Source organism: Trichechus manatus, unplaced genomic scaffold, assembly GCF_000243295.1.
Source record: "Trichechus manatus latirostris isolate Lorelei unplaced genomic scaffold, TriManLat1.0 scaffold00354, whole genome shotgun sequence".
Lineage (NCBI taxonomy): Eukaryota > Metazoa > Chordata > Mammalia > Sirenia > Trichechidae > Trichechus > Trichechus manatus.
Window position 1 is genome coordinate 388256 of NW_004444290.1, and position 24858 is coordinate 413113.

At 39.5% G+C, this 24858-nt stretch overlaps 1 protein-coding gene across 7 annotated transcripts in view; it reads left to right on the forward strand.

Annotated features, from left to right (window-relative positions):
- Positions 1 to 24858, forward strand: part of TMLHE (trimethyllysine hydroxylase, epsilon) — a 97333-nt gene that overhangs the window by 54097 nt on the left and 18378 nt on the right. For 6 of the 7 annotated variants that reach the window (XM_004390922.2, XM_023725674.1, XM_023725673.1 and 3 more), the window contains exons 3-6: positions 2691 to 2867; positions 13384 to 13663; positions 21297 to 21416; positions 23433 to 23669. In XM_004390922.2, the coding sequence (XP_004390979.1) occupies positions 2691 to 2867; positions 13384 to 13663; positions 21297 to 21416; positions 23433 to 23669 (814 nt within the window). The remainder of the gene's footprint in view (positions 1 to 2690; positions 2868 to 13383; positions 13664 to 21296; positions 21417 to 23432; positions 23670 to 24858) is intronic. The other variant, XM_023725678.1, reaches the window with a different exon arrangement.

Genomic DNA, 24858 nt, shown 5'->3' on the forward strand with positions numbered 1-24858 from the left:
GAGATGGTATCTCATTGTGGTTTTAATTTGCATTTCTCTAATGGCTAGTGATCGCGAGCATTTCCTCATGTGTCTGTTGGCCATTTGAATGTCTTGTTTGGTGAAGTGTCTTTTCATTTCCTTTGCTCATTTTTTAATAGGATAGAAAAGGTTTTTTAATATAGTTTTATTCTGCATGCCTTATTATAAGTAAGGTTGAGTATCTTTTCTTATGCTTAAAGGCCATTTTAATTTCTTTTTGGGGGAACTGTCTGATTACGCCCATTTTTATATTGTGTTTTTACCTTTTTTTCTCAATTTTTAGAGCTCTTTTACATATTAGGAGCCCTGGTGGCGCAGTGGTTAAGAGCTACAGCTGCTAACTAAAAGGTCAGCAGTTCAAATCCATCAGCTGCTCCTTGGAAACCTTATGGGACAGTTCTACTCTGTCCTATGGTGTCACTATGAGTTGGAATTACTATGACAACAGGTTTGGTTTTTTTACATATTAAGTAGATTAACCCTTTGTGATATAAATTGTAAATATTTTCCCAGCTTGTTATTTGCCTTAGACATTTAATTTTTTTTATGTGAAATTTTTTTCTTTTTTCTGCTTAAGATTTTTTTTGTGAAAATATACACAATGAAACATACACCCATTCAACAATTTTTACATGTACAGTTCAATGACAGTGGTTACATATTTCATATCGTATCAGCATTCTCACCATCTTGACCCACATTGTTTTACCACTGTTAACTTAGACTCTCTGTCCCTTAAAGTTCTCATCTGTGCTTTAGAGTTACTGTTGTCCATTTGCTCTTGTATGGGTAATTCTTTAAAAGAGCGCAGTGCTCAAGGCAGACATTCTTTATTAATTGAGCTAAACTGTTTAGTTTAAAGATGACTTCATGGGATAGTTTCAGTTCAAAGTTTAAAAGTTGTTGCCAGGCAATAGATTCAGGGGTTCCTCCAGTCTCAATGTATCCAGTAAGTCTGGTTTTCATAAGAATTTTAAGTTCTGTTCCAGATTTTCCTCCTTTTGATCAAGATCTATCTGTTGGGTCCTTCATCAAAATGTTCAGTAATGATAGCCGGACACCATCCATTTCTTCTGGTCTCATGGCAAAGGAGGTAGTAGTTCATTGAGGCAATTAGACCTGCAGTCCCTTTCCTTCTCTGATTCCTAGATCTCCTCCTTCCTTTCTTGTTCTAGGCAGCTAGAGATCAATTGTTGTATCTTGAGTGGCCACTTGCAAGCTTTTAAAACCCCAGGCACTACTCACTAAACTAAGAGGTAGAGCAGAAACTCTAAAAACAATATTAGGCCAATTGACTGGACAGATCTGTGAAACCATGACTCTGAACCTTTGAACCAAGAAAATTAATCCCATGAGGTGTTTATTTGTACTTAAGTAATATCAACAGCTGCAACCTTTTTTTCTTTCTTTCTTTTTTTTTGGATGCTGTTTTGGTTGTAAAATTATATATAGTATTCTGTTTGCCATTTTACCCTTTTTTTTCTGGTGTACATCTTAGTGATATCAGTATATCAGTTACAATAGTCAAGTTGTGTACCATTACCCTTAGTCAATGCCATAGACAAAGATTCAGTACTTCCCAAAGAATGATTCGCCCTCTCACAGTCCCCTCCTGCCCCTGGTAACTACTAGTAACCATTGGTTTTTGTATATTTACCTATTCTTGTCATTTCATATAAGTGAGAACATACAATGTTTGTCTTTTTGTAGTTAACTTATTTCACTCAGCAGTGTCTTGGAGGTTAATCCACGTTGTAGCATGTATCAGGACTTCATTTTTCTTTAACACTGAGTAGTATTCCATGGGACCAGTCCCTGGAGAAGGACATCATGCTTGGTAAGGTAGAGGGTTCGCAAAAAAGAGGAAGACCCTCAACAAGATGGATTGGCACAGTGGCTGCAACAGTGGGCTCAAGCATAACAACAATTGGGAGGATAGCACAGGACAGGGCAGTGTTTCGTTCTGTTGTATGTAGGTTCACTGTGAGTAGGATAGACAACACCTAACAACAACAGTATTCCATAGTATGTATATACCACATTTTGTTTATCCATCTTCTAATGGGCACTTGGGTTGTTTCCACCTTTGTGCTATTGTGAATCAAAAGTTTTTTGTTTAATTAACTCATATTTATCGATCTTTATTGCTTTTGGAGTTTGAGTCATGGTTAGATGGGCTTACAGAAGTCCGATGTTATAAAGAAATCCACACGTTTCCTTTTCAAATACTTAAATGGTTTCCATTTCCAAATTTAGAACTCTGATCTATTTTGAGTTTATCTTGGTGACCTGATGACAGTATGAGGTATGGACCCAATTTTATCTTTTCCCAAGTGGCCATCTAGTTGTCCCAACACTACTTATTTAAAAATTCATCTTTTCCCTAGTGATTTTAGCTACTACTTTATTATATACCAGATTTCCATATGCATTTAGGTATATTTCTGGGCTTTTTATACTTTTCCATTGTTTTACTTGTCTATTCCTATATCAATACTCCACCAGCTTAATCATAGATGTGCTGTAGTACGTTTTAATATCTGGTAGGGTTAGCCTCTCTTCATTCCTCTTCCTTGTTTATTAGTAGAAGATTTTTTGAAGCAACTTTTCTGGCTATATATTTTTTAAGCTTTCCTAAATATTTCTAATGAATATGATCTTTTCCACAGAACTGCAATATGCTAACACTGTTATGCGTTTTGATTATGTCTGGCTTCGAGATCACTGCCGCTCAGCGTCCTGCTACAACTCTAAGACTCACCAACGCAGCCTGGACACTGCCAGCGTCGATTTATGTATCAAGCCAAAGACCATTCGTCTGGATGAGACTACAGTATTTTTCACTTGTGAGTGGACAGATTTAGTCTTCTTCTGGGGTACTCTTCTAGAGAACAATTATTTTGTGAAAAATGGTTCATCCCTTTCCAAAGTAAGATATTCTTTAATTTACTTTTCCTTTTTCTTTGCTTTTAGAAGCATTTATTTTTGAAATATATACTTACCTTTTATTTTTCCTTTTATATAAATTTGTGATACTGTCACAGACATAACTGCCGTAATTTGGACAACTGTACCATGAGATGTTCTGGGACTGCAGTGGCACAGGCTAGTGGAGAAAGAGGGGAGGACAAGAAAAGGCAGGAACAGTAATAGAAAAATTAACCAGACTATGGTGGAATCGATGGTTTAAGCCTAGTAGGTTTGACCTATGGCAGTATTGACATTCAGGAGCATCATGCAGAGGAAGTCTGGAACAGGAAGTAATGCTCCATAAATGTCACTAATATCACTGTTAAAACCCTGTACTTTTATGTTGAGGGGAGAGGGCTTATATGATATTTAGTTGGTTCAAAGTTTAAACCAGTGGGTGCATGTACTCCTGAGGTTACACAGACGGCCCAAAGATATCGTGCAGAAATATTTTTAAAGGAATCAATTTCTGTATGCGCACTTTCCAAATGTACTCTTTAAAAAAAAAACTCTGTTATGCTTGTATGCTCTTCCCTTTCACAGTAGGCCTTTTTCAGTTTTACACAATAAAGGCATACTTCTCTCCTATCCTGAGTATTGTTATGGCTCATTAAATCGTGAGTATTAAAAAAAAAAATCCTGCTGGACTCCAAACAAAGGGACAATTTGAAATTTGATGTTCATGATGAAAACGTGAATGTCTGTAATGATGGAGTAAAAATTCCTTTTGGAAATTAGATGGTTAAGTTTAAGGAGTTCTCTGTTCATAGATAATTAAAAATATTGTAAAAGAATGTTCACTGCGTATTTTTTTAACATATAATTCAGAGGGAGTGCAAAGAATTGAGTGACATTTTTATGCTAAAACCATTTCCATTCTCATATACATACATATCTGAACCAATTTCTTAGCATTTACGTCTGTAAAAATGAACAGCAGGAATAGAACTTATGCTGGACCCTGTCACAGTCTGTCAATATGTAATGTTCATCCATAGATACATGAAGTAATGGGGATAAAAATTTTACTTTTTTGTTTAAAAATTGCTTATCAAAATCTGTAATGTGTTCATGTTGCTTTGGTCAGTATTCTAATAATGTTAACTCACACCAGAGAAGTATTTTTTAAATACTTGGAATCTTAAGGTCACATTTTTAAAATATTTATATTTATGTAATTCATTTGTTGAAGAGTATGATTGGGTCCTTGGTAAAATATTTTTCAAGAATAAAAATACAATTCATTAAGTTAATGTTTTGTACGGTAGGTGGAATAGAAAAGCAAGTTCAAGGAGGAAAAGTAATGATGTTAAGTTTCAACTGTTAAATAAGAGCTTGTCCATGTATTTTTAAAATGGATAATTGTGGGCATCTAATTGCTATAGCTCTTGATCCTATTGAATATTTTTAAAACAGTGATATAAGAGTTTATTTTGGACTAAGGTGCACCTGACCCAAACCATGGTATTTTCAATCACCTCATATGCATGCAAAAGATGGACAACGAATAAGGAAGACTGAAGAAGAGTTGATGCCTTTGAATTATGGCATTAGTGAAGAATATTGAATATACCATGGACTGCTAGAAGGACAAACAAATCTGTCTTGGAAGAAGTACGGCCAGAATGCTCCTTAGAAACGAGGACAACGAGACTTCATCTCACTTACTTTGGACATGTTATCAGAAAGAACCAGTCCCTGGAGAAGGACATCATGCTTGGTAAAGGAGAGGGTCAGTGAAAGAGAGGAAGACCCTCAACAAGATGGATTGACACAGTGGCTGCAACAATGAGCTCAAGCATAGCAACGATTGTGAGGATGGTGCAGGACTGGGCAGTGTTTGGTTCTGTTGTACATAGGGTTGCTATGAGTTGGAACCAAGTCGACAGCACCTAACACCAACAGCATAAGAGTTTTATTTGCAAATGTCAGTATTTACAAACTACTTGGAAACTAACATTATGATAAAAATTTAGATGTAAACTCACAAATGTACATAAACCCATTGCCATTGAGTTGATTCCGACTCAGTGACCCTATAGGACAGAGTAGAACTGCCCCATAGGGTTTCCGAGGAGCAGCTGGTAGATTCGAACTGCTGACTTTTTGTTTAGCAGTGAAGCTTTTAACCACTGTGCCACTAGGGCTCCCACAAATGTACACAGAATTTCAAATTCTTAGTGGGCTGTGTGAGCAAAAGTGTTGAAGAACACTGATTTAAACTACTGAAGTCAGGTAATGAATAGTAGTAGTTAAGAGCATGGACTCTGGACTCTGATTCATAATAGTTCCTGCCTCATAGGATTATTGTGAGGATTAAATGAGGTAATGTAAAGTGCCTGGTGCATGGTAAATGCTCAGTAAATGTTTGCCACTTTTAATGCTGTTGTGATTATGGTTGTTATAAATTAAACTCTTCCAGAAACTTAAGCCAAACAGAGATCTTAATTATCAACCTTTAAAAACTTCAATTTGAGGGCAGGGCCAAGATGGCGGAGTAGTCAGGTGCTTCTGGTCGTCCCTCTTACAACAAAGACCCAAAAAAACAAGTAAATCGATTATATCTGACAATCTAGGAGCCCTGAACATCAAAGGCAAAGTTGAGGGATCAGACTGAGTGGCATGGGGATGGAGAAATGGTGCGGAAGCAGCGAGGAGTTGCCAGACCTGACCCGGCGAGAGCCTGAGCCCTTCAGGCCTGATCAGCTTGTGGTGTGTGGTGAGGCAGGCAAGCAGTGGATGGAGCTCGGGGTGTTTTCCACATCAGGAGAGACCCAGTGGCAGAGAGTCTACTCAGCCATCCAGAACCAGTGAGAAGCAGCCCTCGATCAGCAAAAGATAAATACTTGCATCTGGCCTACCGCGTGGATCAAAAACACCCCCCCTTAGGGAAAAACCTCTGTCCCATTTACCTCCCCGCTCTCTGCTCTGTACTGGGTCTGGGACCAGCCTCAGCGATTGCTGAGTCCCCTGGGCCGTAAGTAGGACCCGTCATGCGCCCTGAACCATTCTCCCAGCCTTGGAGAGTGAACAAATTAACAAACGGGGAAAAATAAACTGCCAGCTCCCCTAAACCAGGAACTCAGGGCAGACACAGCTCCTTTGCTTAGGCACAGGCATAAGGGATCCACGGACTTTGAGTGCCTTTCCCCCTACATAGACTTGTGTGGGTCCATTTCAACAGCATAGGCCCTCATTACCGCAGTACAACAGAGTATATACCTGAAGTCTAACTTCAGCTGTTCCAGCTGTGAAGTGGCAGGTTCATGACATTTGACACTGCTCTGCCTATTAAGCAAGGGTCTTCACCTACCCACTTCAGGGGCCTGAGGACTGGTGGCTCCACTTATGCCACCTAGCCACCTGCAACAGGGGCCCAAGAATAAGAGATGCCCCCTAGTCCTTACAGCCAACAGCACTGGGTGCTCATAGTCTGGCTGCAAAACCCACCCACCTACACACTCTAGGGAACAGGGACATGCTTTCCTCCTGGACACTCAGGGGTGGCCGTCGGCCCCCTGCCTTGCTCAGCCTGTGTGCCCCTGCAGCAGCTGGAAGCCTGTGCCTACACCAATCACCCATGCCTGTCTAGGACTGTAGGTGGGAGCCTGCACCACACACTTGGTGGCCATCTACCTGGACACCTGAGCTGAATCCATACAGGAGGAGTGAGCAGACTCCTGGGCTCACATACTTAGTGACAGGTCTGGCCACCTGGTGGCAGGACTTTAGAGCTTCAAATGTGCCAATAATAAAACTAGCTCATACAAGCAGCCTATTTGGGCATATCAAAACAAAACAAGAAGCTAGGACACAGGAAGCAAAATAAATATAATAACTTATTGATGGCTCGGAGACAACAGTCAATATCAAATCACATAAAGAGGCAGACCATGATGGCTTCAGCAAGCTTCCAAAATAAAGAATCTAGAAATTTTCCGGATGAAGGAAATTTCTTGGAATTACCAGAGGCAGAGTACAAAAGATAAATATGCAGAACTCTTCAAGATATCAGGAAGGAAATTAAGCAAAACGCAGAACACGCAATAGAGGAAATATAAAAGTTTAGAGAAGAGCTAAATGACAAATTTAACAGGCTGCAGGAATCCATAGAGAGACAGCAATCAGAAATCCAGAAGATTAACAATAAAATTTCAGAATTAGACATCTCCATAGAAAGTCATAGAAGCAGAATTGAGGCAATGGAAGTCAGAATTAGTGAGATTGAAGATAAAGCACTTGACACCAGCTTATTTGAGGAAAAATCAGGTAAAAGGATTTTAAAAACATGAAGAAATCCTAAAAATTATGTGGGATTCTATCAAGAGGAATAACCTACGAGTGATAGGAGTACCAGAACAGGGGGATAACAGAAAAAATTCAATTTGATAAATGGTTTAGATTTCACTATTTCTCCTGTGTTTAACCAGGGCCCAAGGACCAGCAAGGTATAGTGAAAAGAGCACTGGACTTGGAAGTACACAGACCTGGATTAGACTACATTGCTGACATGTATCTGATATATAGCTTTGAACAAGTTATTTATTTAACCTCTCTGAGCCTCAGCTTCCTTACAATATCCTAGAGCAGGGATCAACCCTAGGGCCAAATCCTGTCCACCACCTGTTCTGTAAATACAGTTTTATTGGAACACAGCCACACCAATTTGTTTACATATTTCCTGTGACTGCTTTTGTGCCACAACAACAGAGTTGAGTATGGCCTGCAAAGCTGAAAATATTTACTATTTAGCCCTTTGTTGTTGGTGGTGTTGCTGGGTGCCCTCGAGTCAATTTTGACTCATAGTGACCCTATAGGATAGAGTAGAACTGCCCCAGTGGATTTCCTAGGCCATAATCATTACAGGAACAGATCACCAGGTCTTTCTCCTACAGAGCCGCTGGGTGGGTTCTCACCGCCAACCTTTCAGTTAGCAACCAAGTACTTAACCCACTAGGGCTCTTTTTTTGGCCCTTCACAAAAAAACATTTGCTGACCCCTGTCCTAGAGTTCATTCAGCAATTTTTTTTTGCCTTCTATGTGCCTGGCCAAGTGAGACATAGCATACAACTCAACTACTTAAATATACTCTATAACGGCATAATTATTACTCTCTTTCCAGTCACTATGGCATAGCTGAAACCACACTTGCCCTCCTGCGATAATCAACTATAAAAGTAAACAAAATATGTGAAAAGAGCTGGTCTTAGACATTGAACAACAGGCAGCACAGGACTGTGATGCCTAGAGAAGGGAAACAAATGAAGTAAGTCCCATATTTGCCTGGATTTTGTCTTAGAGAAATATTGAGAATCCAGGTGTAGGGAAGAGAATCCATGTAGAATATGGCAGTATCACAGAGTTGAGGATTCAAAGATCAGAGTTTGGGAAGGCTGAGGTGGCTGAAATTTGCGAAGAAGAGTAACCAAGAATAGGGAGTTACACAGAAAAACAGTTTTGGAAATCTACGCAGACATCCCCTTGAATCTGTGACTGAATACTATGCTGTGCATGTGTAGGATGAAATTCCATGAGGTTAGGCACAGATCATCTGAGGAGCTGTAAGCAAAACAATTTCTGTAGCTCACAAAGGCTGGGAGACATTAGTGTTCCAACCAGTCAGAGTAGAGAGACCTCATTGAACACCCAGGGAATTTAGTAGAGACCCCACAGGGTAACAGTGTACTATAGACCTGCTTTACAAAAACTTAAAAAACAAGCCTAAAAGGATCAAGCCGATGTACAAGTAACTTAACTACCTAGAAAACAAATCCAACACAGTTTAAAGGAAGACAACAAGATCCACACAGTCAATAATGTCAAGTACACAATGCCCACCATCCAGTAAAAAAAACAGAAAAATTACTAGATAAGCACAAAATCAAGAAAATGTAACCCATAATGAGGAGAAAAATCAGTCCATAGAAACAGACTCAGAAATGACAGAGATGATGGAATAAGGAAATGAGAAGTTTAAAACAACTGTTATAAACATGATCAAAGATTTAAATAAAAGTATGAATATAATGAGAGTAGAAATACAAGACATAAAAATAAGCAAGTAGAACTTTTACGGCTTAAATATAATATCTGAAATGAAAAATTCCCTGGGTAGGCTTGACAGTAGATAGGACACTGTTGTTGTTAGCTGCCATCGAGTCAAGTCTGGCTCATAGAAACCCCATGTGACAGAGTAGAACTGCTCCATAGGGTTTTCTTGGCTGTAATCTTTATGGAAGCAATTCACCAGGCCTTTCTTCCATGGAGCTGCTAGGTGGGTTTGAGCCACCAACCTTTAGGTTAGCCACCGATCACAAACTGCTTGTGCCACCCAGGCTCCTAATACACTAGGAATAGAGGGAAACTTCCTTAACGTCATAAAGAGCATCTGCAAAACCCTTGCAGCTAACATCCTACTTAATGATGAGACTGCTTTCCCTCTAAGATTAGAGTGATGGTTAAGATTGTGTGTCAACTTAGCTGGGCCATGATTCTCCGTGTTTTGATGTAATCACTCCCATGATTGAATATACCGTGAGTAGCCAATCAGATGAAAGGGAGTCTCCTTGGGGGTGTGGCTCGCATCTGTATATAAGCAGACGTTCTGGCTTTTTGCTCTCTCTGGATCCTGTGGCTGCTTCCTGTCGTCTCATCTCCCGTTCTTGGGACTTGAGCTGTCAGCTTATCTGCCGAACCTGGGATTCGTCGATCGGCACAGCCTGTGAGTGGGAGCCCTGCTCTCCGACCTGCCGATCTTGGGCTCGCCAGCTTCTGCAGCTGTGTGACTTGGGAGAGGCCTCTACCCTGATCCACGGACTTGGGACGTTCTAGCCTCTACAATCGTGTGAGCTGTTTCCTTGATATAATCTCTCTCTATATATATTTATCCACTTTACTGGTTTTGCTTCTCTAGAGAACCCAGCCTAAGACAATTAGGAATAAGGCAAGGCTGTCCACTCTCACCATTCTTATTTAACATAGTACTGGAAGTTCTAGCCATTACAGTAAGGTAAAAGAAAGAAAAGGCATACAGATTGGAAAGGAAGAAATTAAACTGTCTCTATTTGCAGGTATATGATTGTCTACATGGAATATCCCAAAGAATCTACCAAATAATGCCTAAAACTAATACATGAGTACAGTAAGGTCACAGGATACAAGATCAATGCACAGAAATAATTTGCATTTCTAAATACTTAACAATGAACATGCAAAAACTGAAATTAAAAACACAATACCATTTACATTTGCTCCAAAGAGAATTAAATACTTAGGTATTAAAAAAAAAACGAAACCTATTGCTGTAGAGTAGATTCTAACTCATAGCCACCAGGGCTTCAAAAATAGGTATATATAGATCTAACAAAATATGTACAGCATCTGAATGATAAAAATTACAAAGTGCTGATGAAAAAAATCAAAGAAGACCTACATGAATGGAGACACATACCATGTTCATGCATTGGAAGATTCAACATAGTAAAGATGTCAGTTCTCCCAAATTGATCAGAGATATAGACAAGCTTATTCTAAAATTTATTGGAAAATCACATACCCTAGAATAGCCAAAACAATTTTGAAAAAGAAAAATGAAGTGGTAGGAATAATTTTCCATTGTTAAGGTTACAGGAACCCAAATAGTGTGGTATTGGTGGAGAGATATACACACACAACTACCATATGACTCGGCAGTTGTACTGCCTGGCATTTATCCCAAAGAAATGAAAACTTACGTTCCTACAAAAACCTGTAAATGAATTTCATAGCAGCTTTATTTGTAATAGCCAAATACCAGAAATTAGCCAAATGTCCTTCAGTGGGTGAATAGTTAGTACCGTGGAACATTTGTTGTGGAATACTACTCAGGAATAAAAAGAACTGAACTATTGACACACACAAGGTCCCCGGGCAGTGCACACAGTTTGTGATTGGCTGCTAACCTGAAGGTTGGTGGTTTGACCCCCTCCCAGCAGCACCGCAGAAGAAAGTCCTGGTGATCTGCTTCTGTAAAGATTACAGCCAAGAAAACCCAATGGAGCAGTTCTTCTCTGTAACCCATGGGGTCGCCATAAGTCGGAATCTACTCAACAGCAACAGGTTTGGTTTATTAACACACAACAATTTGGAAGAACCTAAAGGAAATGATGCTGAGGGGGAAAAAGCCAATCTGCATGATTCCATTTATGTAACATTTGTGAAATAAAATAATTCTAGAAATGGAGAATGGATTAGCGGTTGCCAGGAGTTAGGGTTGGGGGCGGGGTGGATATGACTGTAAAAGGATAACGTGAGGAGGTCTTGTGGTGATGATACAGTTGAGTTTCTTGATTGTGGTGGTGGTTATGCAGTGTTACATATGTGATAAAATTACATAGATCTACACATGCGCACACACAGATGAGTACAGGTATAACTGGCGAAATCTGAGTAAGCTCTATAGATTGTGCCAATGTCAGTTTCTTGGTTTCTTGGTTTATACATTATAGTTGTATAAGATGTTAACATTGGAAGAGACTGGATGGAGGGTGCAGAGAACTTCCCTATATATTTCTTTGCAACCTCCTATAAATCTAAAATTACTGCAAAATAAAAGATTTTTAAAAAGCATTGGAGGAAAAATTGTTAACCATCAAAACATTTGATATGAATTTCTCTACAATAAAATAATGCCATAGAAAGGTTAAAAAAAAAACCAGCCAACTGGGCAAAATATTTGCCAATTTTATAACAAAGAGTAAGTGCTCTTAATATATAAAATGCTATGACCAATTTATAAGAAAAGCAGTAGTATTCCAATAGAAAAGTATGAGAAAGAAGTATACAATTCATTAAAGCAAGAGTCAGCAAACATTTTCTGTAAAGAGCCAGATAGTAAATAGTTTAGGCTTTGCGGCCATGTGGTCTCTGTCGCAACTATTCAACTACTCAACTCTACAGTCATAGGGTGAAAACAGCTGTAGACAGTATGTAATTGAATGAACATGGATGTGTTCCAGACCAGGTATTACAAAAACAGGTGTTGGGCCAGATTCGGCCTGTGGGCCATAGTTTGCCAACCCCTGCATTAAATAAATATAAATGGTTAACAAGCAAGAAAAATATTCAGCCTTATTAGTAATCAAATAAAAGTGAATACAGTAAGATGGCAGTTTTACTTATCAAATTAGAAAAAATATATTTAAAAAATAATACTCAATTTTGATGGATACACATATATACTGTTGGAGTGAATATAAAATTTGATATACTATTTCTGGAAAGGTTATATGTATCAGGAATCATTTAAAAGTTTATATATTTGGATTCAACAATTCTATGTTTCTGTTTTAAGAAAATGATCAGAAATATGGACAAGAATGATCACTATTACATAATAGGGAAGATTTTCAAAAATAAGCCTACATACCCCAGAATAGCAGATTAGTTAGGTAAATTTTGGTAGTCCATATTTTGCAAACTTTAAGAGTTAATTTTTATGAAGATTTTTTAGTTGTTAAAATGTTAAGTGACAAAGACATGATACACAATTTTACATGTTATATATTACATATTTTAGATTATATATTATACAAAGTAAAAGAATGCATAGAAAAAAAGCTGGAAGGAATGATGCCAAGCTGTCAATAGTGGTTTTGTCTGGGTAATAGAATTGTAAGTATAGGTGATTTTTTTATTTCCTCATACTTTTCTATGCTTTCCCAATTCTTTGCAATAAGTGTTACACTTTTATTATTATGCAGGGCAGAGAGAGAATGAATACTAGCATAACCGTTTACCTTTTCTTGTTCTGAATAATTGCTAAAGCATTTTTGGGGTTGATTTTTTAATTTTTTTGCACAGTGGGCAAATTCACTTGCAAAGTCACTTTATCATACTGTACTGATGATATATCATCAGACAGAAATGCCTTAAATCATTTAGAAGAGGAAGGCAGCAGGAGACCAGAGTTCTAGTTCCAACGGTGGTACTTATTAGCTGTCTGATCTTGAGTGAGTCACTGACTTTTTCCCCATCTGTATAATAAAAATTAGTTACTTCTAGTTCAAACATTATGAGTCTGTGTAGATGGGAGGTGAGGGTGAGAGCAAGGGGAGAGAGAAGGGAGTAGGCTGAGAAGCTACTGCTATTACTTCGTCATCATTCTTTGATGACTTAATGAATGCTTTATAATTCTATAAAGTTATTTATCTGCTGGGAAGATTTATTTTTTCATTAATCCACTCATTTATTCATTCCATACAACCCACAAATATTTCCGTGTCAGGAACACTCTAGGCACTCATTTTAATTTTGTTTCCTAATTGGTTAACAAGAACAGCATTTTTAACCAGTAATTTATTGGCAATATTTATAAATATTATTTTTAATGTCTTTTATTTTGTCTTCTAAAAGGGCCAGATGGTCATGTGACTAGATATGACTTGGAATGGCTGGTGAAAAACAGCTATGAAGGACAGAAACAAAAGATCATCCAGCCTAGAATCTTATGGAATGCTGAAATCTACCAGCAAGCCCAAGTTTCACCTGTAGATTTCCAGAGCTTCTTAGAAACCAATGAGGGACTGAAGAAATTTCTGCAGAACTTTCTGCTCTATGGAATTGCATTTGTAGAAAATGTCCCTCCTACTCAAGAGCACACAGAGAAGTTAGCAAAAAGGATCAGCTTGATCAGGTAACTTGTTAGTTTCCTAAAATCCACAGTAATTAGTTTCCAGAGCATGAGCACCGATAAAGAAATGGAACAGGTATGGTCACCCTTGTTCTTAATTCAGAATATTCTGTGGTCTGAATAAAGGTACCCCCACTTAGAGTGCTTTATTTATTGAGGTCAGGATTTCTAATCTCTAGAGATGCTTGTATGTTAAATATGATGAAGACTTTCAGAGTTATTGGTGTATTTTTCTAGCCTGGTAGTTCTCAAAGTGAGAGGTATCATGATACACTAGAAAGAGCCCTGACTGTGAATTAGGAGAACTGGGTAGTAATCTGTGTTTGCCTCCAAGCAGTTGTGTGGATATAGTCAGCTCCATTCCACACACACACACACACACACACACACATATACACACACATACACACACTCATCCCTCCCTTTAATCCTCCATTGGCCTCTATTTATCCATCTGTACTTGGGGTGCTGTCGAGTCGGTTCTGACTCATAGCGATCCTGTGTACAACAGAACAAAACACTGCCTGGTCCTGTGCCATTCTTATGATTGTTGTTATGCTTGAGCCCATTGTTTCAGCCACTGTGTCAGTCCATCTCGTTGAGGGTCTTCCTCTTTTTCACCGACCCTCTACTTTACCAAGCATGATGTCCTTCTCCAGGGACTGGACTCTCCTGATAACACGTCCACAGTACCTGAGATGAAGTCTTGCCATCCTCACATCCTTCTGGCTTTACTTCTTCTAAGACAGATTTGTTCATTCTTCTGGCAGTCCATAGTATATTCAATATTCTTCGCCAATGCCATAATTCAAATGCATCCATTTTTCAGTCTTCCTTACTCATTGTCCAGCTTTCACATACATATGAGGCAATTGAAAATACCATGGCTTGGGTCAGGTGCACCTTGTACTCTGCTTTTTAACACTTTAAAGAGGTCTTTTGCAGCAGATTTGCCCAATACAATACATCATTTGATTTCTTGACTGCTGCTTCCATGGGCATTGATTGTGGATCCAGGTAAAATGAAATCCTTGACAATTTAAATCTTTTCTCCGTTTATCATGAAGTTGCTTATTGGTCGAGTTGTGAGGATTTTGCTTTCTTTATGTTGAGGTGTAATCCATACTAAAGGCTGGAGTCTTGATCTTCATCAGTAAGTGCTTCAAGTCCTCTTCACTTTCAGCAAGCAAGGTTGTGTCATCTGCATAACGCAGGTTCTTAATGAGTCTTCCTCCAATACTGATGCCCCGTTCTTCATATAGTCCAGCTTCTCAGATTGTTTGCTCAGTATACAGATTGAAGAGGTATGGTGAAAGGATACAACCCTGACACACAACTTTCCTGATTTTAAACCATGCAGTATCTCCTTGTTCTGTTTGAACGACTGCCTCTTAATCTGTGTACAGGTTCCTCATGAGCACAATTCAGTGTTCAAGAATTCCTATTCTTCACAATGTTACCCATAATATGTTATGAGCTACACAGTTGAATGCCTTTGTGTAGTTAATAAAACACAGGTCAACATCTTTCTGATATTCTTTCTGCTTTTGTTCAAGATCCATCTGACATCAGCAATGGTATCCCTCATTCTATGTCCTCTTCTGAATCTGGCTTGAATTTCCAGCAGTTCCCTGTCGATGTACTGGTGCAATTGTTTTTGAATTATCTTCAGCTGAATTTTACTTGCATGTGATATTAATGATAATGTTCAATAATTTCCGCATTCTGTTGGGTCACCTTTCTTTGGAGTGGGCACAAATATGGATCTCTTTCAGTCGGTTGGACAGGTAGCTGTCTGTCTTAGGCTGAGTTCTCTAGAGAAGCAAAACCAGTGAAGCATCTATATATATATATAAACTGCAGATGACACAGCCTTGCTTGCTGAAAGTGAAGAGGACTTGAAGCTCTTACTGATGAAGAACACAAAGAACAAAGCCTTCAGTATGAATTATACCTCAACATAAGGAAAACAGAAATCCTCACAACTGGACCAATAAGCAACATCACGAAAAATGGAGAAAAGATTCAAGTTGTCAAGAATTTCATTTTACTTGGATCCACAATCAACACCCATGGATGCAGCAGTCCAGAAATCAAATGACGCATTGCATTGGGCAAATCTGCTGCAAAAGACCTCTTTAAAGTGTTGCAAAGCAAAAATGTCACCTTGAAGACTAAGGTGCACCTGACACAATCCATGGTGTTTTCAGTTGCCTCATATACATGCGAAAGCTGGGCAATGAATAAGGAAGACCGAAGAAGAATTAATGCCTTTGAATTATGGTGTTGGCAAAGAATATTAAATATACCCTGAACTTCCAAAAGAATGAACAAATCTGTTTTGGAAGTAGTACAGCCAGAATGCTCTTTAGAAGCAAGGATGGCCGGACTATGTCTCACATACTTTGGACATGTTATCAGGAAGGATCAGTCCCTGGAGAACGACATCATGCTTGGTAAAGTAGAGGGTCAGTAAAAAAAGAAGAAGACCCTCAATGAGATGGATTGACACAGTGGCTGAAACATTGGGCTCAAGCATAACAGCAATCATAAGAATGGCACAGGACCAGGCAGTGTTTCGTTCTATTGCACATAGGATCACTATGAGTCAGAACTGACTCGATGGCACTTAACAACAGCAGCAATATATATATATATAGAGAGAGAGAGACAGATCAAGGAAATGGCTTAAGCAGTGTTAGAGGCTGGAAAGTCCCAAATCCGTGGGTCAGGCTGGATGCTTCTCCCAATTCACATAGCTGCAGGGGCTGGCAAACCCAAGATCCAGACCGCGGAGGCTGATGTATCCCAAGATCGGCAGGTAAGCTGCTAGCTCAAGTCCCAAGAACCATAGGTCAGGTGAACGGGAGCCAGCTGGAGGATCAGAGCGAGCAAAAACCAGCAAGCCTTGCCAGAAAGTCCACCCATATTAAATACAGGCCACAACCCCAAGGAAACTCCCTTTCAACTGATTGGCTACTCACAGCAGATCCCATCATGGAGTTGATCTCATCATGGAGGTGATTATACCATTATATGACTGTCAAACTACATCATAACTGCCAAACAACTGAGAATTATGGCACAGCCAAGTTAACACACAACCTTAACCATCACAGTCCACCTCTTGTCAACTTGGCACCTGTACACATCTCTTTAAACCATACATAATCACTGAATAAAGACAATTATAAAGTCATACTTGCGCCTAACATGATACACCTAACATGTATACAACCAAAAACGCACTAGCCCTGTTTACGTCTTATATTTTATAGGTGAAGAAAACAAAAATATTTGATGCACACATATAAGGAAAGAATACTCATAACAATTAGAGTCCTCATTTCTGCAACTGGTCACGTGGTTGTAACTGGTATTTAGAACTACCTTCTTGCACCACCCATTCTGTATTCCCTTTGCCCTCAGCAAGCACTTCAACTGGTCATGGTGCTTTGCATCGTGGGGTGACTCAAACCTTCATTCTGAAAGGTCTGAGCCATTAGTAGTCATGTTGAAATTGGGTTGCTGTAGTTTTCCATTGACTTTAATCACAGGACATTGTAGTATTAAGAGACACCCTAAGGGATCTCCTGTATTCCAGACATACTCTTCTTTACCTCTATTGTGTAATATCAGTCTGATTTCTTCTTGGTAATCAGGATCAATCACACCAGCCAATATGGTAACTCACTTCTTTGCCTGTTGATCCAGAGGCATAAGGAGCCCAAAGTGGCCAGGTGGCATTCTTAGCTTCCAGTTCAGTGGAATCAGTGATGGGTCTCCAGGTGGGAGTATTCCTCCCTTTGGAACTAAGACTTCTAGACCTGCAGAGCATAAGGTAGTGGGGACAGAAAGCAAAAATTTTGTGAGTGGGTCATTAGGGGTAATACTGATTGGTGCCACTCCCATTTCCACCCCTTGATTCCTGAACCCATGAATGCTGGCAATAGGAGAAACAGCGCTATATACTGGATGCTGATTTAGAGCATATACAGCCTCCTGGAGAACGTTGCCCCAGCCCTGCAAGGTATTGCCACCTAGCTGGTGCCATAATTGTGTCTTTATAAGGCCATTCCATTGTTCTGTCAAGCCAGCTGCTTCAGAATGATGGGGAACATGGTAAGACTGGTGAATTCCATGAGCATGGGCCCATTGCCACACTTCATTTTCTGTGAAGTGAGTCCCTTGATCCGAGGCAATGCTGTGTGGGATACCATGATGGTGGATAAGGCATTCTGTAAGTACATGGATGGTATTTTGGCAGAAACACTGCATGCAGGGAAGGCAAATCAGAATCCAAAGTAAGTGTCTATTCCAGTAAGAACGAAATACCGCCCTTTTCTTGATGGAAGTGGTCTAATGTAATCAACCTGCCACCAGGTTACTGGCTGATCACCTCAAGGAATGGTGCCGTACCGGGGACTCAGTGTTGGTCTGTGCTGCTGGCAGATTGGATGCTCAGCAGTGGCTGTAGCCAAGTTGGCCTCGGTGAGTGGAAGTCCATGTTGCTGAGCCCATGCATAACCTCCATACCTGCTACCATGGCCATTTTGTTCATGAGCCCATTGAGCAGTGATAGGAGTGGCTGGGGAAAGAGGATGACTGTTTCCACAGAATCCTTTCCACTTGTTAAAATCCTCCTCCGCCAAGGTCACCCTTTGGTGAGCATTCACATGAGACACAAATACCTTCACTTCTTTGGCCCGTTCAGAGAGGTCTCTCCACATGCCTCTTCCCCATACCTCCTTGTCTCCAATTTTCCAATCAGGTTCCTTCCAAGTCCTTGACCATCCAGCCAAACCATTGGCCACAGCCCGTGAGTCAGTATGTAATCACACATCTGACCATTTCTCCTTCCAAGCAAAGTGAACAGCCAGGTGTACTGCTCGAAGTTCTGCCCATTGAGAGGATTTCCCTTCACCACTGTCCTTCAGGGAGGTCCCAGAAAGGGGCTTTAGTGCTGTTGCTGTCCAGTTTTGAGTGACGCCTGCATATCACACAGAACTATATGTAAACCAGGCACGAGTTTTCTCTTCTTCAGTCAACTGATCATAAGGAACTCCCCATGAGGCCATAGGTGCAGACTGGGAGATGGAAGGTAATGTGACAGGGGTGGAGACCTTGGGCATTTGGGTCACTTCCTCATGCAACTTGTGCCTTCAGGTCCTACTTAGGCCCAGTTTTGTGTATACCACTTCCATTTAATGATGGAGTGCTGCTGTACATGTCCAACTTTATGGCTCCGTTACTACAAGAAATAAGGCTTTCTTTCAAGGCACAAGTGGAAATTTTGAGGTTGTTTATGCGGCAGTTGAGCTTTGACTCTGAAGCCCTGAGCTCATCTCTTTCTTTCACCATTTTGTCTAGCAAAAGTAGGATCAACCAACCAGCTTCCTTATACTTCTCACTATGACAAAATTGTAGAAAGGTATCACACATGCAGTCACCCAGGGCCTCTCCTTTCACCAATACCTGATATATTGGTGGTGATATTTTGTGTATTTGTATTGCCACCTCATGCCATGGATTAGCAGTGCCCTCTTTACTACTGGAAGCAGAGTCATCAATATCTTTTAAGACTAACCAGACTTGAGAACCAATTTAGAAAACTCGTCCTTACAATTTTGTTTCTCTAGAACCACTCCTGGCACCAGATGTCTTAGGCTGGGTTCTCTAGAGAAGCAAAACTAGTGAAGCATCTGTGTGTGTGTGTGTATATATATATATATATAGAGAGAGGGAGAGAGATCAAGGAAATGGCTCACACCGTTGTAGAGGCCGGAAAGTCCCAAATCCATGGGTTACGCTAGACGCTTCTCCCAATTCGCATAGATGCAGGGGCTGGCAAACCCAAGATCCAGACCGTGGAGGCTGATGTATCCCAAGATCAGCAGGTAAGCTGCTAGCTCAAGTCCCAAGAACTGGAGGTTCTGGAGCCAGCTGCAGAATCCAGAGCAGAGCAAAAGCCAGGGAGCTTGCTAGAAAGTCCATATATTTTGGATGCAGGCCACACCCCCAGGGTAACTCCCTTTCAACAATTGGCTGCTCATCTCATCATGGAGGTGATTACATTATATCAGATCTCACCGTGGAGGTAATTATATCATTATATGACTACCAAACTACATCATAACTTCCAAACCACTGAGAATCATGGCCCAGCCAAGTTGACACACATTCTTAACCATCACACTGTCTTCCAAATTTCTTGGCATAGACAAGTGAGCACCTCCAGTGCTGCATCCGTTTGTTGAAACATCTCAATTGGTATTCCGTCAATTCCTGGAGCCTTGTTTTTTGACAATGCCTTCAGTGCAGCTTGGACTTTTTCCTTCAGTACCATTGACTCTTGATCATATGCTACCTCCTGAAGTGGTTGAATGTCTACCAATTCTTTTTGGTACAGTGACTCTGTATTCCTTCCATCTTTTGCTGCTTCCTGTGTCGTTCAGTATTTTTCCCATAGAATCCTTCAATATCGCAATTTGAGGCTGGAGTTTCTCCTTTCAGCTTGAGACATGCCAAGAATGTTCAACAGGAGGATTGAAATAGATGATATCTAAAAATCATCCAGTTTTGACCGACCTGCTATGATTCCTGAAGCTTGATTCAGAGTACTATTAGTAACACTGCTTTACACTATAGAGCATTTAGCAAGCACATTCATACCCATTTTTGGGTGGTCATTATAGTAAATGTAAAAAGTGTGTATTTTATTCCCTCTTCTTCTGTTGAGGCAACTGATCCTAACTCCTGTGCTCTTTCCATTTGCTATGCTGCATTTCTAGGTAGTATATAGATTGATCTTCTGTAGTATTAAACATGATGTAAACCTATTCAAATTACCAGTTGTGATTGAGTTGATTTGACTCATAGGGACCCCATGTGTTTGAGTAGAACTGTGCTCCATTAAAAAAAAAAAAACATTGTCGTGGAGTTGATTCTGACTGATAGCACCCCTATAGGACAGGGTAGAACTGCCCGAAGTAGATCATCAGGCCTGTCTTCGAAGGAGCCTTTGGGTGGACTCAAACCTCCAACCTTTTGATTAGCAGCTGAGTACATTAACCATTTGCACCACACAGGGACTTCCTTATTATAATTAGTACTGTTACTTAATATGAGCCAGATACACCTCATTTGTATAGCAGATAGTATGTGGGGTCATTTACCCTATACTAGTAGAGCATAGTCAACAGCATTTGTGAACTATTCAGTTTGAAACACAGTTTGAGAATTTTCAAATAAAGGAAGCTGTGCTGGTAGCAATAAATTGAGGGGGCTTGGAGATTACAGTTCAGAAGGAATAATGTTTCCTATTTGGACTTGAAGGGTTCAGAGAACCAGATGAACACTGAAAACTAAAGAATTAAAGTGACATCTGAGCCTACCAAGAAAATAACTATAAAATCAAAATCTATGATGTATATCTCATGGAAGGATGGAACAATTGTACAGGAAGTCTCAAATACTTGCTAACATAAACTATACTTTTCTTTATTCCTCCGTGTCCGAAAGATGAGTGAGGCTCTACATAAACAGAATGGGATTAAAGAAAGCATTGGGAAGAGTTTTGAAAGACAAGAATTAAAATTCAAATAGCTAATAGGTCTTCCTTTATTTCATTTTACAGAGAAACCATCTATGGGAGGATGTGGTATTTCACTTCAGACTTCTCCAGGGGTGACACTGCGTACACCAAGTTAGCTCTGGATCGACACACTGACACTACCTATTTTCAAGAGCCGTGTGGGTAGGTGAATTAGACTTTACAGAATGGGGTCTTTACATGTGATGGTCTCAAATAGTTTCTTAATCATTTCCCATTCTATCCGAACCAAGATCATATCTGGCTGCTGCTTATTTGTATAACTATTTCTTTCTCTTCTCCCAGAAACATGATCATTTTGAGATATCCTGGCTCAGTCTTAAACTCATATGCATAAACATTTAAAAAGTGATTGAAAATCCACCTTAATACATAAATGGAGTCTTAATTTTGTTGAATTTACATTTTTTCTCAAAGTAATTACAGTGTAAATAACTTACCAGAAAAGTATTGGTTAGCTATTAGTTTTGGAATTTGTACAGTTTTCTTGCATTCTGTTATTATCGTATTGCAAAGAGGTCAGTCTTGCAAACACAGCTGCTTTGGGTATGATATTAAGAGGAATTTGAATCAGATATACAAGAAATTGGAGAGAAGGACTGATTGAAAAATACCCCTTTTCACATGGAATCAGGAGCTACTGAGTCAACCAGATCTGGATTTGCAGCCCAGTTTGAACGCTTTTCAGCTATGTAATCTTGAACAAGTTACTTAACCTCTCTGTGCCTCAGTTTCCTCCTATATTTCTGACCATTTTTCTTCGGCCTCCTTTGCTGGCTTATTTTCCTCTGTGCATGTGCTAAATCTTGTTGTTCCTCAGCGTTTTGTCTTTGTCCTTCTTTTCTTACTTGAAATGATCTCTCCAAATGACTTCTTCCATGCTCTTGGCTTTAGGTATCTCACACAGAGAACTACAAAGTCTATATCCTTAGTTTGACCTGTCTTCTTAGTTAAGCATCTTTAGCTGGCTACAAAATAATCCTGATTTGCAAGTTTCACAGAAAGTTCAACATGGCCGTAACTGACCTTTCTCATTTTAATTGTATTTATATAAGATTTTTCTTGATTTTATTCCTTCTATCTTTCTTTATGTTTATTACTTAATTTACTTTGTTGTTCACTCTTTTCCCTTTTTTTATTTGATTCAATTACTATTAATTTTATTTCCCCCTTGTTAATTTGAAAGTTCTGCTTTAGTTTTCCAGTCCATTAATGGTCACCTTCCTTTCTTTTTTTAACGTATTCAGACATATATAACTCAGCTATTTCAACACGCTCTTAAGCTGAGCTTCCTCCTCCACCTCTCACACCCCCTCATAATCATCCAGTTGCATGTCTGTTCTAGTAAATGGCATTATCATCCGTAGAGTGGCCCAAGTGAAAAACCTGGAGTCTTCATAGATTTCTGCCTGTCCTTCATCCTCTCCATTTAATCAGTTATCAAACCCTGCCAGTCCTACCCCTGTAATATCATTCCAGTCATTCCCATCCTTCTCCAAAACATTTCTTTATGCAACACCTCATTAGAATAGATCATTCCCTTCTTTTTGGCCCCAGTGTATCTTATATGGGAGTCCCTGGGTGGTACAAACAATTAACACGCTCGGCTGCTAACTGAAAGGTTGGAGGTTTGAGTCCACCCAGAGGCACCTTGAAAGAAAGACCTGGCAGTCTACTTCCAAAAACCCAGTCATTGAAAACCCTATGGAGCACAGTTCCACTCTGACACACATGGGGTTGCCATGAGCTGTAATCGACCCCACAGGAGCTGGTGGTGGTTGTTTCCTGTATACAAATTTATTATAGTAACTATCTTTTTTATTGGTACTTATTTGCTCCATTTCTTCCTACTAAATTATATGCTTCTTTAAAACAGAAATTATATCTTATTCATGCCCGTATTTCCAGAGCCTGGCCTATATAGGTTTCAGTGCATGTTGAATATGTTTAGAAGAAACCTCTATTGGCATTAATATCTCAAAGCACGAAAAAACCACAACTGGCTATGAGGGGAAAACAATTAAGAAATGAGATTTATTTCTTCATGAAAAGAAAATGGCACAAGTAAATTCAGTAGTCATTTCGTATATAATTTTCTAGAATTTTGAAACGTTCTCTTTTTCCACTGAACAGAAGAATTTCCTCTTTTTTCCTCTTTAGCATTCAAGTGTTTCACTGTCTTAAGCATGAAGGAACAGGTGGCAGGACACTGTTAGTAGATGGATTCTATGCAGCAGAACAGGTACTTCAAAAGTCTCCTGAGGAATTTGAACTCCTCAGCAAAGTGCCATTGAAGCATGAATATATTGAAAATGTTGGAGAATGTCACAACCACATGATTGGGGTTGGGCCAGTCTTAAATATCTACCCGTGGAATAAAGAGCTGTATTTGATCAGGTGAGTACCAAAGAAATATCCCCCAGTGTAATGTATTTACCAAATCTCAGCCTTCTAATCTAATGAAAACCCCTAAAATCCTTATGTTTGCTACATTTAATCTTGCTATTCCATAGCTTTTTATTAGAGCACAATTTGTATTCTTATTATAATTCATATGGACTGGGCAGTGTTTTGTTCTGTTGTACATAGGGTTGCTATGAGTCAGAACTGACTCAGTGGAACCTAACAACAACAACAACAAGGAATAATAAATAGGCCAACAGCCAAGGAATAGTAGATTTGGGGGACCAGATATTTGCGATAGTATTTAAAAGTGAAACCACTATTAAAATGAAAAACAGTTATTAAATTGTCCTCGGTGACCAAATAGGTAGAGTACTCAAAGGTATGTTAACCACAAAATTTATGTCTTTAGCCCAGATTTATACAAAGCTCTCGGCCTGTATATCCAGTTGTCTACTGGATATCTCCACTTAGATATCTTGTAGGATCATAAAGCATATTCAGAACTGACCTCATCATTGCCACTCATTTCAAGCCTTCTCTTCCACTTATGTCCCCAGTTTCATTGAATGACATCACCATCCATCAATTTGCCCAAACCAAAAATCTAAGAGTGATTTTTAACTTCTCCCTCTCCCTTACACTACACAACCAGTCTTATCCACTCTACTTCCTAAATTTCTTTCAAACCATCCATTGCTTCCCATCTCCATGCTGCTTCTTTCAGTGAGACCACTATCACCTCTCTTATGTGCTATTGTAGAAGCCTTCTAACTGGTCTTCTTGCTTCCACCGTGAGCCCCTTCTATTCATTCTTTATGCTACAGCTAGAGTGATCTTTCTAAAATACGAGTCATATCTTGTCACTCCCCTGTTAAGATCCTTCTAAGCCTCCTCAGTAGCTTTCAGAGAAAGACCAAAGTCCTCCTCATGACTTATATGGCTCTGCATGATCTGATTCCTTCTAACTCTTCTAGCTATACCAAACTGCTTTAGGTTTCTGGAGCAAATCACTTTCCATCTTGCCTGCAAGCTTTTTCTTATGCTGTTTTGTATTTGAAATACCTCTCCTGCTTCCACTTATTCTGAGCTAATTCCTACTATTTGTTAATTCAGTTTACTCAACAAATATTTATTGAACACCTACAAAGAGCCAAGCACTATTCTTGGTACTGAAGATGCA